This window comes from Lissotriton vulgaris, chromosome 5 (assembly GCF_964263255.1).
Source record: "Lissotriton vulgaris chromosome 5, aLisVul1.2, whole genome shotgun sequence".
NCBI lineage: Eukaryota > Metazoa > Chordata > Amphibia > Caudata > Salamandridae > Lissotriton > Lissotriton vulgaris.
The window spans coordinates 2,016,614,923-2,016,632,027 of record NC_141693.1 but is presented as its reverse complement, the minus strand read 5'-3'; the positions used below and the strand labels follow the sequence as shown (position 1 = coordinate 2,016,632,027).

General features: G+C 50.9%; 1 protein-coding gene across 1 annotated transcript in view; it reads right to left on the bottom strand.

The window, feature by feature from the left end:
• Positions 1–17,105, bottom strand: part of LOC147718028 (uncharacterized) — a 182,902-nt gene that overhangs the window by 38,836 nt on the left and 126,961 nt on the right. The window contains exons 4-6 of the mRNA XM_086924845.1: positions 12,211–12,333; positions 6,199–6,794; positions 361–577 (exon numbers count right to left, since the gene is read on the bottom strand). Coding sequence (XP_086780971.1) covers positions 361–577; positions 6,199–6,794; positions 12,211–12,333 — 936 coding nt within the window. The remainder of the gene's footprint in view (positions 1–360; positions 578–6,198; positions 6,795–12,210; positions 12,334–17,105) is intronic.

The window sequence follows — 17,105 nt, the reverse complement described above, 5'->3', positions numbered from 1 at the left end:
CAGCTGTTCTCCTAAGTGATAAGATGACCCTGGGCTCTACCAAGAGGTAAGGTTAAAGGAGATGCGCATATGAGATAAGGTGACAGTGGGCACTCACAAGCAAAAAGGTGACATTAGGCTCTCCCAGGTGATAAGGTGACAGTGGGTGCCTTTAAGAGATACAGCCTCAGGGGGCACTCCCAAAAGATAAGCTTGCAGGAGCTGCTGGATTGAGTGAATCAGAGGGAAGAAGGATGCAGGCATTGCCCCTGTTAAGAATAACCCCTGTCCCTGGGCAGTCCATGGGCGTCCCACCATGTGCAATGCATTGTGTTACTGTACAACATGACTCAAGAAACTCATGACGTATGTAGTCCTCACCTGACAGGAGCATCTAGACCTCCTTCCTGGGTGGGCTTCTCAGCTGTGCTGTCCGACTTCCATTCATAGAGGCGCTGGCGGTGGGTGGTGGACCTATCCATGTCCTCAGGGCCCTTTGAGAATCCCACTGTGCCCGGGGCGGGGAGCCTCTGTATCTGAGTGTGAATTGTCTTCTTCACCTTACTGTAGAGGTAAGAGAGCTCGGACACTTCCTTCACTGCAAAGAACAGATGTGGAGACATCAGCCTGGCCCAATGATTGCACATGCAGTCTATCTGATCCATCAGAAAGGGAGAGTACCACAATATTGCCAGACAAGGAAATGATGTCCTAAATATTGTTTACACAAATACTGCCCTCATGCCCCTGCAGTGCACAGTCTTTTCATCAATGATGCCATTTAAAATGTTGCGTCATGTTATCAATGATGTCCTAGAACACGTCATGAGTGATGTAATATGTGGGGTAATTAGCTGCGCATTGCAGGGGCGTGAGTTATAGTTACATTAAGACACAAATTATAGTTACTAGCGACAAATATAACTGGTGATTTTTAGCGTGTTTTTTGTTGTTGTTTAAAAAGTTTCATTGTCACTGAAAGTTTCACCTATCTATAATGTTACCTTAACTAGGCCCGGGCGGAGTTTGTGGAGTTCTACTCCGCAGGGGTCTGCAAAGTGCTGGAAAAACTCAGCTGCACTCTGTGGAGGTCCACGAGCAGCGGAGTGGGGTAAGTCATGCTCTTCGCACTGATTTATTCCACTGAGAGGTTGTCCCATGCTATCAAATCACCGCGAGCAGCTTTACACATCTCACAAGACGGTGCTGCTTCTTTCTGCCGCTCAAGTAGATATTTCACTTGAGCGGCAGTTTTCTCAATGCGAGTGGCTGATTTCTCAATGCGAGCCCCACGTGACCGCCCGTGCTAAGAAATCTTGCCGGGAGGAGGTCTAGCATGTGATTTTTCTGACTCGAGATCACAACTTAGGAGTCCATTAGGATGGCGGGCAGACTTCAGTCCGCCCGTCACCCTAGCGGTGCTGGGACTGGCTGCCAGTCGTGCGGCGGTCAAGCACCATCAATTATGATGCGACCGCCACCCTGGTGGTCGATTCCTGCATATTCAACATTGTGGTGGGCTGTGCTGTGAGCAGCACCCGCCACAATGTAGAAGATGCATGGCGTGCATTGGCATGCAAAACATGACAGGCACTGCAAGGTGCCTGCTACCATGTGTATGCCAATGTAGGGGGTACCCGGGTACCCCCCAAGTGCAGCCCCCCCCACCCCCTAGGGGCCCACATTAGGCCTTCAAAGCGATTCCTGCATGCCTTTCCATGGCGTAGTCTCCGCCATGGAAAGGCATTACACCGCCCACCTCATAATATGGATGGCGGTGTCTGCAAGGCACCGCCACCATATTATAGGCCTTTTCCGCCCAGAAGGCAATTGTGACGATTGCCTACCAGTGGAAAAGCGGCTGATGGTCTTTCCATCCGCCGCGGTACCCCCATCATGTTAATGTGGCAGGGGGTAAAGGGCCGTCCTGCGGGGTGTTTTGGTCGGGCAGTGACAGTCCACCGTGTTGGTGAGCCATGTGAAGGAAAAACTCTGCTCTGCCTCACTTTGCAGAGTTTTGTGGAACTCTGTGCTCTGTGCGGAGCGCTGAGTGGGCAAAACTCGACGAACTCCTCCAGCGGAGCAAGATTCTTCGCCCATCCCTAACTTTAACTTTTGGTTTTTTTCAGTGAATATTTAGGTTTTTTAAAAGTAATATTTTATTACCATTCACAAAGCCAAACTAAAATGAAATTATAAAGCATAGAGCCCCAGTTAGGAGCAAGCTCTACTGGGGTCAAGGATTTCATGACCGAGGAGCCTTACTGTTTTTGCTGTAATGCTCTTGGGTGCACTGATTGTGTTGGTTCTTGAGACTTGGCCAGTGAGTGCAACGTGTGTTCACACTGCGCAGCCGGTTTCAGGAGGGCACTCGGACGTTGGACCAAGATGCATTTGTATCTCAATAAGGTCCACGCTGGAGTAGCATATCACAGTATTTGCTGTTATTTTTCAGTAGTTCATTTATGGCAATAAAAATAATTGCTACACAAACAAAAAAAAGAAATGGGATACTGCCCCCAGCGGCTAAGCCTCATTGAGTAGCCTCTGGGTGCACACTCCTCGGTCCTCTCGTGATCTCCCACACTCATCGGTCCTCACGTGATCTCCCACACTCACCACCAGTCCTCACATGATCTCCCACACTCCCCGGTCCTCACGTGATATCCCACACTCACATGTCCTCACTTGATCACCCAAACTCACTGGTCCTCATGTGATCTCCCACACTCACATGTCCTCACGTGATCTCGCACACTCACCGGTCCTCACGTGATATCCCACACTCATGTTCCTCACATGATCTCCCATACTCACCAGTCCTCACATGATCTACCAAACTCACGAGTCACGATCCTCGTGATCTCCCACACTCACCAGTCTTCACATGATCTACCACACTCACCAGTCCTCACATGATCTCCCACACTCACTGGTCCTCATGTGATCTCCCACACTCAACGGTCTTCATGTGATCACCCACAATCACCGGTCCTCACGTGATTGATGGAGCAAGGATTCGCACGTAAAGCGACTTGCTCTCACTCAAGAACCTCGCCTAACTTGTAATAATATTAATTCAACCTGTCCGTCATTTATTTCGCCTTTTTCCCCAACACGCGGGTGTCCTTAGGAGGCTTGCCTATGTGTTTTTCCGTAATAACAAAGCTTGCACTACTGAATGGCCGCTTCGCAGAAAATCCAGTCTGCGCATGCGTCGGTCATACCCACGTGATGTGACGCACTCGCATTTTGGAGGGAGTTTGTTGCTCATGCGCATTGTTACTGAAAATGGCCGCTTGTATTTAACCATGCTCTCTGACCACTCCTGCTGCTTTTTGCATATCTGTCTTTTTCGCATTAACCTTAATGCTATAGTTATTATAAAGTAAGGGGTGCAGTGAAGAATTACCTGGTATACAGTGTATTCATTTTTTCTGTGTTTCTAATTTGTTTTCGCTTACTTTTCATGTATTACGCATCCATGGGCTGGGGTCGGGAGATGGAATCCATTTTGAAGCCTGTAAACTCCCCGCACACGTGATGAGGGAGAAACCCAACTGCGCAGAAGCAAAACTCAGCCAGCTGGCTCCTGAAGCAAGATGCGCCTGGGAACCTACCTAGGACATGGGAGAAGATGCTGATATCTACCTAGTTAACAATACATTGTTTCTATATGCTGTACACTCTCATTGTTTTCCATATTCCTATGCCTGGGAACGTGAACGCAAGGGGCGGGTATGAAAAATTAAATATTCAGTGTGGGAACACAGAACTATAGGTGGTAACCATGACATAACCACCTCTCCTGACCAATCATAAGTTGGGAACTTGTCACTTGCAACATTTGTGGGTGGTCTAGGGGTCCCAAAGAGTATAACTAGCCTAGTTTAGCTTAGAAAATTGTCCGAGTAGCAGACCTGGCACTGACCCTACGAACTCTATAGGTGATTGATACAGAGCGCTGTGGAGCACTCGGTCCACACTTTCCACAAACTCCAAGGGGTGGAAATAGTCCTAAGTGCTGGCGAAGAACTTTGCTGGGAGATTCGAAAACCCAATCGGGGATACTGGCGGATTCCGTGCAGAGAGGGGGTAACGCAGGCGTTGCATCCGAAGCTGCAGGTGTTGGTCGTGCCCTATGGTGAGCCCAGTCCTGACCCAAATCCTGAGGGGTATCCTGTCCTGACTGTCCGTGAGCTGTATCTGCTCACCTTCTGGTATTCCTGAATCCTTGAGGGTCCTTGTCCCGGATCTTGCCCCAACTGACCCGTGGCCTGGGTTAGTCTTCATTCCCGTCCTAGGTAAATATTTTGTGTGGGTGTTCGTCTGACTATACTCTTACCTTTCCTCTTCTTAATAAAGCACTCTTGCCTGTGATATTGCCCTATCACCTTTGAAGCAATTTATATGCAATTGTTTATTAGTGATGTTCCACTTCTCTCCCTACCTGTAGGATGTTATGAAAGTTGTCATATTATGTTAGTGTGTTCCATTTTTCCTTCCCTTTTAGCATGGTTGCAGTGAACTTAGTGAGAATAGCATAAAGTTTAGAATAAGAAGATTAGAGCACATGTTAGGCCCTTCTCATGTCCCTTGCCTTAGTTTAAGCTTGTGCTGAATAGCGTGTTCCCTGATACTCACCCTCTATAGTGTTCCCTAAATATTCTAATGGTACTTGCCCTAATCCATAGTTACATTGTGGCTTTAATTCTGATCATTGATGCACTAATTTGTATCTGCCTCAATATCCTGGCATATTCATTCTAAAAATTCCTTATATAAAACTTCGAAATCCCATCAGGTGTCTGTGGTCATTATACCTTATAAAGTGTGGATAAATGTACTAAGTGTATAAAGGTTCTTCTCCTTCTAGGAATCTTGTTACCTGTCCACTGCTAGCTCCTGGTCCATCAGGAGTAATGTGCCTGTGGTAAGTCAGGTACATGAATAGTAAGTGGTGTGAGAGTCACCCCCCGAATTACTCATAGTAGCGTGTGGAAAATTACCCGGTTCACGCAAAACATTTTTTCATTCATATGCACGCCAGGGCCCAGTGCGTGGAAATTGGGAAAAAGGTGACCCGGGTAAACTGCGCGCTCTATCATGATCTCCCATACCCACCGGTCCTCAAGGGTTCTCCCACACTCACTGGTCCTCACATGATCTCCAACACTCTCCTCACGTGATAAACTACACTCACTGGTCCTCACGTGATATTCCACACTCACCAGTCCTCACATGATCTCCCTCATGTGATCTACCACACTCACTGGTCCCCACGTGATCTCCAAACTCACCAGTCCTCACGTTATCACCTAAACTCACTGATCCTCAAGTGGTCTCCCACACTCACCAGTCCTCACAGGATCTCCCACACTCACCGGTCACACTCACCGGTCCTCATGTGATCTCCCACACTCACCGGTCCTCACATGATCTCCCACACTCACAGGTTTAACACTCATTGGCCTTCACATGATTTCCCACTCTCAATGGTCCTCACATGGTCTCCCACACTCACCGGTCCTCACGTGATCTCCCACACTCATCAGTCCTCACGTGATCTCCCACACTCATCAGTCCTCACGTGATCTCCCACACTCACCGGTCCTCACGTGATCTCCCACACTCACCGTCCTCGTCCTCACATGATCTCCCACACTCAGAGGTCCTCACGTGATCTCCCGCACTCACCGGTCCTCACATGATCTCCCACACTCACAGGTTTCACACTCATTGGTCTTCACATGATTTCCCACTCTCACTGGTCCTCACATGGTCTCCCACACTCACCGGTCCTCACGTGATCTCCCACACTCATCAGTCCTCACGTTATCACCCAAACTCACCGGTCCTCATGTGATCTCCCACACTCACCGGTCCTCACATGATCTCCCACACTCAGAGGTCCTCACGTGTTCTCCCACACTCACCGGTCCTCAGGTGATCTCCCACACTCACCGATGTGATCTCCCACACTCACCGGTCCTCACGTAATCTACCACACTCACCAATGTGATCTCCCACACTCACTGGTCCTCATGTGATCTCCCACACTCACCGGTCCTCACGTGATCTCTTACACTCACCAGTTTCACACTCATCCATCCTCATGGTATCTACCACACTCACCGGTCCTCACGTGATCTCCCACACTCACCGGTCCTCACGTGGTCTCCCACACTCACCGGTCCTCATATGATCTCCCACACTCACCGGTCCTTACGTGATCTCCCAGACCACTCGCGCCCTTGGAGACCATCTCGCTGCCGTTCTCCCAGGACTTCATGGAGAAGTTCATACTGATGCTGTCCAGAGAGGTTGCATCTCCACCATGGCGTGGGCTCAGGTGTCCACCTCCAATACTGATCCCCCGCGGGTCTCCCTGGCCCGGGGCGGCCCTGATGGGATGGTGGCTTGGAGGGGTGTTCATGGCCCTCCTGGACACAGTGGGACTAAAGGCTGCGGCCTTCGGTGGCTCTGGACACGTGAGCTGTCCCGGCTGCGGGGTCCTCCTCCAGGCTGGTGGGGATGGAGGTCTTTGAGTGGTGGCTTCTTCAGTGGGTCTGGCCTGAAGACGTGGTTGGCTGTCAGAGACAAGTGTCCTGTGGCTTGTGTTCTCTCCATCCCTCTTGCCCAGCAGAGTCCGTTCTCGATATCTACTCTCCGCTGCCCGGAAGGACTCGTCGGTGAAGCGCACTCTGGGTGGGGGGCTCCGGCGTGCACCCCTCCCTTCCTCCTTGCCCCTGGTTGTGGTGACTGTGGATTCGGAATAAACAGTCACTCTTTCCACTGATTCCAGGACCTGCATCCTGTGGGCGACAGGAAAGACTTCAGTGAGAGGAGAGCAGGGAACCAGGAAGGAGAGACAAAAGGCAGAGCTGAGGAAGTCTCACTCCAGGAGTGAGTGAGACAGTAAACTCCAGGCGTGACACAGCGCACCCCATGCGTGAGGCAGCACACTCCAGGAGTGAGAGACAGAAGGCAGGACTGAGGAAGGCTCACTCCAGGAGGGAGTGAGACAGAACACTCCAGGAGTGAGACAGCACAGCACACTCCAGGAGTGAGACAGCGCACTCCAGGCATGACCACGGACTCCAGGCGTGAGACAGCACACTGCAGGAGTGAGAGAATGAAGGCAGGGCTGACGAAGACTCACTCCAGGAGGGAGTGAGACAGCACACTCCAGGCATGACACAGCGCACCCCATGCGTGAGGCAGCACACTCCAGGAGTGAGAGACAGAAAACAGGGCTGACGAAATCTCACTCCAGGAGTGAGTGAGACAGTACACTCCAGGAGTGAAACAGCACACTCTAGGCATGAGGCAGCGCACTCCAGGTGTGAGGCAGCACACTCAAGGAGTGATAGATAGAAGGTAAGGCTGAGGAAGGCTCACTCCAGGAGTGAGTGAGATAGTACACTCCAGGCGTGAGACAGCACACTCCAGGAGTGAGACAGCGCACTCCAAGCATGACACAGCGCACTCCAGGCGTGAGGCAGCACACTGCAGGAGTGAGACAGCGCACTCCAGGCGTGACACAGCGCACTCCAGGCGTGAGGCATCACACTCCCGGAGTGAGAGACAGAAGGCAGGACTGAGGAAGGCTCACTCCAGGAGGGAGGGAGACAGCACACTCCAGGAGTGAGACAGCACACTCTAGGTGTGACACAGCGCACTCCAGGCGTGAGGCAGCACACTGCAGGAGTGAGAGAATGAAGGCAGGGCTGACGAAGACTCACTACAGGAGGGAGTGAGACAGTGCACTACAGGAGTGAACTTGATGTGCAGTCATAATTCTGCCACTCTCTCAGAGCCAACAAGCAGACTCTCCCCTTCCCTGTGTCTCACTCTCTTAACACAGCCTGGCACGTGCGAGAGACCAGCAGAGCAGCCACCAGGTACCATTCCCACCTCCCTCAAGACTGTGAGAACATCAGCCCCGCCCACCCGCGGTCATCAGTGCAGTTCATTCACCCAACCTCAGGACCCCCCACTCTCAAGCTAGGACTGCGTTGTAAGGACCCACTGAGAGTTCCCCGTTATCACCGCGGGTAGATAGCGCCTGGAATTAACCATACCGACGCTATCGCCCTGTGATCCCAAGATATTTCCTGTGGAATGGGGACTAACATGCAGACCCAGTGATACCGGGAGCATAGTGCCAATACAGGCAACTCACCCAACATGAAGATCAGAGCATGCACACCAATAAATAAACACACAAGATAAGTTTGTTGGGCAACATTTTGCAGCAGGTTTATTTCATACACGAAATATGCCAACGTGGTGCGTTAACTTAAGGGCAATCCAAGGGCAGGCTGCGATGACTATCCTAAGCTACCCTGCCCGCCTGATGAGCCAACTGAACTGTGGCCAACCCAATCGGTGCTACCATTTAGTGGGGATTATCCCTCTTAAATACCGTGGCCCACAAGTCCATCCCTTTACTCATGCCTAGGGGTGGAGTGCGTCCGGGCAAGCCCCTGTTTGCTCAGGCTTACAATCGCCCGAAGTACTAGCGGGCGCTGTTGTTTTCTTCCAGGGTCCTACCATAGAGACTCCTGGGGTTGTTTGGCATATGCACCCTTATTGTGCTCCTGAAGAGGGTACCCCTAAGTACCATTCAGCCTCCGGATCACCCTGTAACTCCGCCTGCAACACAAATGAACAATGTTAACATGTTCCTCCCCTAGCTCCGCACCCCAGCCAACACACCAGGTATGTGGTAGGGAGGGAGGCAGCGTGACCAGAAGGCACAAAAGGGAAGCCAGATGGGCGGGGCAGGGATAAGTACCTTACCCCAACTTCTGTTGTGCCAGAAGTTACGCGCGGCCCACGCCAGACTTAGGGTACTCCGGGAGGGTCTCACCACTAGACATCGTGCTGTGTCTAATGTGGCACTAGGGTGGCCACCCTCTTGAGTGGGCATACTGCATGTGCCACGGTCAGCTTCAGTTTCCCATGTTTCCTCTTTCAAGGGGGCATATGGGGTTCAAATCCGCAAATATTTACATCCTGCTTGGAGCAGGTGGCGAATGTTACGGAGACTTTTTCATTTGCCCATGGTGGGGTGATAGGGGGCCACAGTAGGGCAGGTTCTGTTTTATTTTAGCTGGGGTGAACATCTTTTGCTCCCCTTGTTGAGAGATGTGGGCAGGAGGCTGGGGGGCTTGGGTACAGCCCTTGTTCTCCCCGCTGAGGGATGTGGTCAGGATTTGGGGGGGGGGGGGGGGGGGGGGGGTCTTGGGTACAGCCCTTGCTCCCCCAGCTGAGGAATGTGGGCAGGATTTGGGGGGGGGGGGGTCTTGGGTACAGCCCTTGCTCCCCCAGCTGAGGAATGTGGGCAGGAGGTTGGGGGGCTTGGGTACTGCCCCGCAACTCCTGAGGGAAGTCTGGGCTGATGTCTCTAGGGCAGAATACTCGAGTCAGGAGTTTGCAGCCCTGATAAACCCAAGGCGGACACTAGCTAGCCTTAACCCTGATAGATGATTTGGGCTCACCTTATCTTTGCCGTCTTAACGTTGCTGCCACCTACACTGCGGGCCACCTCTTGGACCCCATCTTTTCTAAACTTTCCACCCTCTCGGTTGACCCTCTGCTCCAACTCTGTTGGACGGATCATTATGCAGTCCCTTTTACTATCACAGCCCCTTTTCTCCCTTTACCTCGGTCTGCGCGGCAACTTGCTAACAGGCACTGGTGTGAATTAATTGGATATGATTCAACTAAACAAGCTACTTTTGCACCCCATTCCTACCCTCGTTTCCACACCTGACACCGATCAAATCGCTGTACATGAATGGCTCAGAGTGGCTTCGGATTCAGTTCTGCCTCAAACATCTAAAACACGAGCCAGAATGCACCCCCCAGCCCCTGGTTTAATGAAACCCTCCGCTCGGAATAAAAAAGGTAGTGGATGAACTTTCTGCCGCTAGCACGTCCACACCGCCCCCCTCCATCTCTCAACAAGAGTGTGACGCGCCAGCCTCCTTTCTTCTAAGCAAAGTATCAGCAATTAGAAGTAGATGCTCCCATTTTAGTGAGTCCACCAATCACTCCCACCCAAACGCATGGGCAATTGGAATAACATTCCTTCGACTGTCAGCCCAAAGTTAAGTCAAATAAGCCCTTTGAAATCAGGGTTTGGCCCCCCTTGGACTTAGCATTACTGCAAACCTTACTGGACACCATCAAGTCTGGCTCTCCGCTTGACCCCCTTCCCCCATCAAAGCTTAGCCTGATGGACGAGGCTGCCCTCACAGTGATTCTTGACCTCCTCAACTCTTCCTTGAGCCCGGGTGATGCCCGCTAGAGCTGGAAGCATGCCTTGGTACTCCCTCTGCTCAATATTGTTGACCTTCACCCTCATTGTTGGTCAAATTCGAGACCAATTTCCCTCCTCTTTGTTTTTTCCCAAATTCTGGAAAAGCATGTAAACACTCAACTCTCTTCCTTCACCACTACTCGTAATCTGCTTCATCCGTCTCAGTCTGGGTTTAGGGCAGGCCACAGCACCGAACCCTCCCTACTAGGAGTCACCGACCTCCTTAGGCAAGAACATGACTCTGGCGGTACGGCCGCCCTAGTCCTTCAGGACTTAAGTGCAGCTTTTGACACGTCTCCCACTCCATCCTCCTGGACAGGTTGGAGGCAAGGCATCGTTGGCCTTGCCTTGAGGTGGCTATCTTCCTTTCTGAAAGATCGAACGTTTCAGGTCTCATCAGCCAAGTATACATCCATGACCCTAACACTGACCTCGGGGTTCCGCAGGGATCTATTTTGAGTCCTCTGCTTTTCAACATATACCTTCCCCTTTTGATGGAGGTGATTGGAGAGCCTGGTCCCACCGTATTCTCTTATGCGGATGATTCCCAGATTATTTTCTCACTTTCTGGTGCTCATAATCAAGATCCTTCCCACTGAGGCGAGGCCTGTCTAATGTTTCCTTTTGAATGAACACAAGCGCCCTAAAGCTTAATGGAAATAAAACCAAAGTCCTGATTTTTGGAAATAATCCCGAACTTTGGCGAGTTAACCACGGGCCTTTCTCACTGGGGCTCTTACCCACACCGGTTAACCCCTTCGACGCTCATGACGAGCTCAGCTCGTCATGAGGTACACCTCTCGTACACTCATGCCGAGCTGAGCTCGTCATGAACAATGGGTTTTACAGATTTTCAGCGCAGGGGGGGGAAATCATAAGAGTTGATGGTGTTAATAAGGTTAAGAATCTCGGCTTCATCATTGATGAGAATCTTTCCTTAAGCCTCGGTCTCCAAGCTCACAGCCTCTTGATTTTTCATTCTTAAATATCTTATGAACATCCTCTGGCTGATTCCTCTACGTGCCCAGAGAACAGTGCTTCAGGCCCTGGTAACGTCCAGATTGGACTATGGGTAGGTACTGTAACTGGGCGCTGACAAATCCTTGATTCATCGCGTGCAGATCATTCAGACGTGGCCGCCCGCCTTCTCTTCCGGCCGCCTAGATATGCTTCCATCTCTCCCTTGTTCCACAAGCTACATTGGCTTAAGGTTGACAAGCGCATTAAATTCAAGGTCTTATGCTACATGTTCAGAGCCAGACACGGACTCGCCCCTTCGTACATCCAAGGTCTGGTGTCCTCGTATGTCCCCACATGGGCGTCCGCAGGGGGGACAAGGAGGGTCGCCCCCCCCCCTTGGGAACGGCCATGCGTCCCCACCCAATTGCTGAGATCAGTCAATCTCGCACTGTTTCCCACGCATACGTTCCATCAGGCCAGCATTAAGGGGCGCTCCTTCTCCTATTTAGACCCGAAACTTTGGAACTCTCTTTCTGTAGCTCTCAGGCACTGAAACTCGTTACTTACCCTCCGCAAGTACCTGAAGACTCTGCTCTTTAATTGCCCTGACTGAGTTCTTCTCTTCTGGCACGTTGCTTTGCCTCCTTGTCTGTTTTGGCATCTCTGTTTTACTGTTTGACTTAGCGCCAGGAGACCCTTTCTGGGTAGCTGTGCGCTCTACAGGCTTCATAAATAAATGTCCCTCCTCATTGTCACTCTCTCGATCCCCATCTCGCTCCCCCTCCCCTGTCACTCAAGCACTTTCGTTTTACTTTATTTCTACTATCCCCAAGTTCTCTTTCACCTCTCGCTTCACTTTTCCCAGAGTGTACCATTCTCCCGGTGAAGCCCTCCTCTTCTGCCGTAACACCCCCACCCCACTGTCACTCCCCAGTACTCACTGCAGCCTCTTGCCCAGCGCGTGGTCTGCTTTCAGGGGTCCACCGGAAGCCTTGGGTTTGGTGGAGAACTTCTTGATGATGTCACTTGGTTTTGGGGGTCCCTGTGGGGTCTCCATTTTTGGCCTTCAAGACAAAAGAGTCCATGTCATTGTTAAGCATCTGAGAGTAAAAGACATATCTCCCCTAGCATGGTACCCATGATGGAAGTACCGTGGTGCAAGCACCCTGTGTTAAGAACCTGTTTCATCTGAGTCCTCTGACTGCCCGGGTCCTCTCTGAGCCTTTTTAGAGAAGACTGTGTCTGGCTACCAGAAGAGCAGTGTCTACCTGCCTTTCATGGCCCAGAAACACTGTCCTTCCAGGCATAAGACGATAGAGGTACAGTGGACCTAGGGTTCAGACAGACCATCCAGGCCAAATTTTATTTATTTATTTATTTAAAGGTTTTGTATAGCCCGTAGTAACCCTAGAGCATCCCAGCGCTAAATATCATAGAGACTGTCTCTCAGGCAAGTTACCATAGAGATAAAGTGTAATAAGGGCTCAGATAGACTGTCCCTCCAGGCATGGTACCATAGAGATACAGTGAATCAAGGGCTCTGATAGACTGTCCCTCAGGCATGTTACCATAGAGATACAGTGAATCAAGGGCTCTGATAGACTGTCCCTCAGGCATGTTACCATAGAGATACAGTGAATCAAGGGCTCTGATAGACTGCCCCTCAGGCATGTTACCATAGAGATACAGCGAATCAAGGGCTCTGGTAGACTGTCCCTCAGGCATGTTACCATAGTGATACAGTGAATCAAGGGCTCTGAAAGACAGTCCCTCAGACATGTTACCATAGAGATACAGTGAATCAAGGGATCTGGTAGACTGTCCCTCCTGGCATGATACCATAGAGATACAGTGAATCAAGGGCTCTGATAGACTGTCCTTCAGGCATGTTACCATAGAGATACAGTGAATCAAGGGATCTGGTAGACTGTCCCTCCTGGCATGATACCATAGAGATACAGTGAATCAAGGGCTCTGATAGACTGTCCCTCCTGGCATGTTACCATAGAGATACAGTGAATCAAGGGCTCAGATAGACTGCCCCTCAGGCATGTTACCATAGAGATACAGTGAATCAAAGGCTCTGATAGACTGTCTCTCAGGCATGTTACCATAGAGATACAGTGGATCAAGGACTCAGATAGACTGTCCCTGCCAGCATGTTACCATAGAGATACAGTAAATCAAGGGCTTTGATAGACTGTCCCTCAGGCATGATACCATAGAGATACAGTGCATTAAAGACTCAGATAGACTGTCCCTTGAGGCATGCTACCAGAGATGTACAGTGAATAAAAGGTTGAGACAGACTGTCCTTGAGACATGATATCATAGAGATAGAGTGGACCTAGGGTTCAGGTAGATCACCCAAGGCCTCCTATCATAGAGATACGGCCAATCTGTGGTTCAGACACACGGTCCCTCAGGCATGCCACCATACAGATAGATTGAATCAAGCACGGAGATAGACTGTCACTGCATGCATGGTACCATAGAGATACAGTTTGAGTTTTGAGTTTTAAAATATTTGTAAAGCGCTCATACACCTGCGGTTTCTTGGCGCTAGAACTAACAAGGTCCAGGGCTAAAAGACGGGGGAAATTGTTGGGGATTTAGTCAAAAGACTTTGTGAACAAGTGGGCCTTGAGGTGTTTGCGAAATTGAAGGTACAAAGTGATGGTACGGAGCTCCAGGGGAAGGGAGTTCCAGAGTATCGGGGCAAGGGTGGCAAATTTTGAGCCTCCCCACTTCTTAGTCCGGTAGCGAGGGATGGTGAGGAGGGACTGGGAGGACGAGCGAAGTTCCCTGGTGGGTACATAGGGGGTGATCTCTGAGGAGATGAATGCTGGTGCCAGGCCCAATCGGGCCAAGAAGGTGATGGAGGCGAGCTTGAATTGGATCCGGGCTCGCACAGGGAGCCAGTGTAGGGATTTCAAGAGGGGGGAAGAACGGTGAAATTTAGGAAGATTGAAGACCAGGCGGGCCGCCTGGTTTTGTATCTGCTGCAAACGCCGTAAACTGTATGCAGGGATACCTGCATATAGGGCGTAGCCGTAGTCCAGGCGGGACACCACCATGGCTAAGATGATGAGTTTAAGAGCAGAGAAAGTGAAGAAACAGGACACCCTGCGTATAGTGAGCAGTGAAAGGAAAGAGGAAGATACCACAGAGCTAACCTGGGAGTGAAGGGTGAGTTGGGAATTGAGTTTTATGCCGAGGGTTTTAACAGAGGTAGTGGGTTCAGGGGAAGGGCCAAGAGAAGGGGGCCAGAAGAGAGAGGACCAGGGGCTGGATGAGCCACCCGTCAACACCAGCTCGGTCTTATCGGGGTTGAGTTTAAGGTGGTTGTGGTTCATCCAGTCCCGGATATGGAGCATGACAGATTGGAAATTAAGGACAGAAGCGGGAGAAGAGGAAAGGTTAAAGACAAGCTGGAGGTCATCCGCATAATTAAATACGGCGACCTCCATTTGTTGAAGAGAAAAGATAAGAGGGGCGACATAGAGATTGAACAAGAGGGGGGAAAGGGAGGAGCCTTGGGGGACCCCGCACTGGACTTTCCGGACGTCAGCTGTAAAATCACCCCGGCGGACGGCCTGGGTGCGGTCGCTCAGGAAGGAGGATAGCCAGACCAGAGCAGTCCCCCCGATCCCCGCCGCCCCGACAGTGAATCAAGCACGCAGATAGACTGTCCCTGCATGTAGAGACACAGTGCATTAAAGGCTCAGCTAGACTGTCCCTCAGGCATGATATCATAGAGATACAGTGGATCCAGGCTTTGACAATCTGTCCCTTCAGGCAAGAAACAGCAGAATTATAGAACATCTCAGGCTCTTATAGACTGCTCCGCCAGCCAAGTTGCTTTAAAGATATAGGGAATTTCATTTGCAAAACAGAGTCCTCCACCAGGCCAGTCACTGTACAGATGCAGGCATGTCACTTGATACAGAAACCAAAAGGCCCAGCAGTTTGTCTGTAAATATTTGCTACCAGAGACAAACTGACAACACAGGCCCCAGCAGTCCTCCCCTCCTGGTGTTGTGTAGTGCCTATATTACCCATGCAGGGCCTGCGCGTTTGGATAACATAAACTGTGGGATTGGTGGCAGACTGGCTCCGTACACCCCACCGAGAAATGTTAGCGTGTTTGCATATATGCAGCTCACAGTGCCACTAGTGTCTCCTCTTATTGGGGAGAGATTAGTTTCTGGCAACCTTAGAACATGACAACCCTGATTCCTCAGGATCGTGGAAACAATGTACTACTTTTCGCTCCGTCACTCGTGCTCACTTAGCTTATGTCAGAGATACACTGAATAAACAGTCTGGGCGTTTCATTAAGGATTTATTGAACAATTGGTATTCTCGTGTAAAATATATGAGCTGCAACAACCATTAGACAGTAGCAGAGATTTATGATTAGCAGTACAGTGAATATAAAAGGATAGTACAGTTCTGCCATCTTGCAATAAGCATGAATAAATACATGAATATAAAATGAATTTATAAAAGAAATCGCGTAACCCTACGCTGCCTGTCTAGTGTACCTAAGTGTACCTTGCATGTGAGTAGGCGTAAAGCCAAGAATCCCTCTGGGATTTAGTCGAATCCCATTACCTGAAGTGTGAGAATGTAGAAGCCCTTCTTGGTCTCGAGTTGGACACCCCGCAAGGGATGTGTCCGACCACTGTCAGCTGGAGGGCTGCATGCAGGAGCCTCAGCGCCTCTGGTCAGTGTGTCGGCTTGGAGTTCTTGGTTACCTCTGACTAACACTAGCAAGAGGTGCTATATTTATTATATTATATTTTATATTTTATAAAGTATCTAGGGCTCCTTTGTCCCTTGTTGCTTGTATCAGCCATTGTTGGATTTGAGGATGACGTATGGAATGAACTGTGTACGTAGATATGGAGAGGAAGGTGGTGTAGCCCCCGCCTGGTTTCTAGGAACTGTTATGAATATTAATTCATGGGGGCGTGGCTTGGACGCCGATAGGGATGGCGGCGTGAGCATGCAGCTCCGTGCCCGATCCCGCAATTTCTCCTGATAAACCTCGCCTAAGCGCCGCTCGCGGTGCAGGCACTCTGCCGGAACACCGGGGGTAGCTGAGGAGCGTACTTTCGAAGAAGCGGAAGGTCGAATGGTGTAAAGAGAGCCGACTTCGGAGTTGGAGGTGTTGCAATCTGAATACAAGATGGCGGCAGCTCCGAGGCAAAGAGAATGAAAGGAGAGGTGCGGAGTGCCACGGTGGGAGAATAGCAGAGGAAAGCAGCTGGAAGGGCGAGCGGAGTGTGGTGCACACCACGAAGAGGCCGACAGACGAGGCTACGAAAAAGTGAACTCCCCGCCACCTCAAAGAACTACTATTGTTGATACGACGTCTGCTACCTAAGATGGCGACCGTGTGAGGAAGGCCTCGTTCCTCGAGTGCAGCCAGAGACGGCTGCTGCTGAGAGGAGCCTGACCACGGGGTTGTGAGGAAGAGCACCGTCCTAGGGAGAACGCGGCAGTGGAAACGACTAGAGCCCCAATCCGGACTCATAGATGGTCGGTAGCACTGCGCGGAGGTCCCGATAAAACTTCACCCCCTGAGCAGGGCAACGGATCACGGGAGTAACTGCTAAGCTGTATGAAGAGGAGTCGTTGACAGGCTCACCCCGATGAACGGGGTGACACGGGCCAACGCCTGATAACGAGATCAACGATCTGAAGCGGCACTTTGGCGCGGCACAATCGGACCGAGAGCAGCTGCATAGAGATCGGCCGGAGTGGAGGGGGTGCACCCCGGGATCATACGGAGCAGCGCCCCGGGCGACAACGAGCAATTAATTGCTGG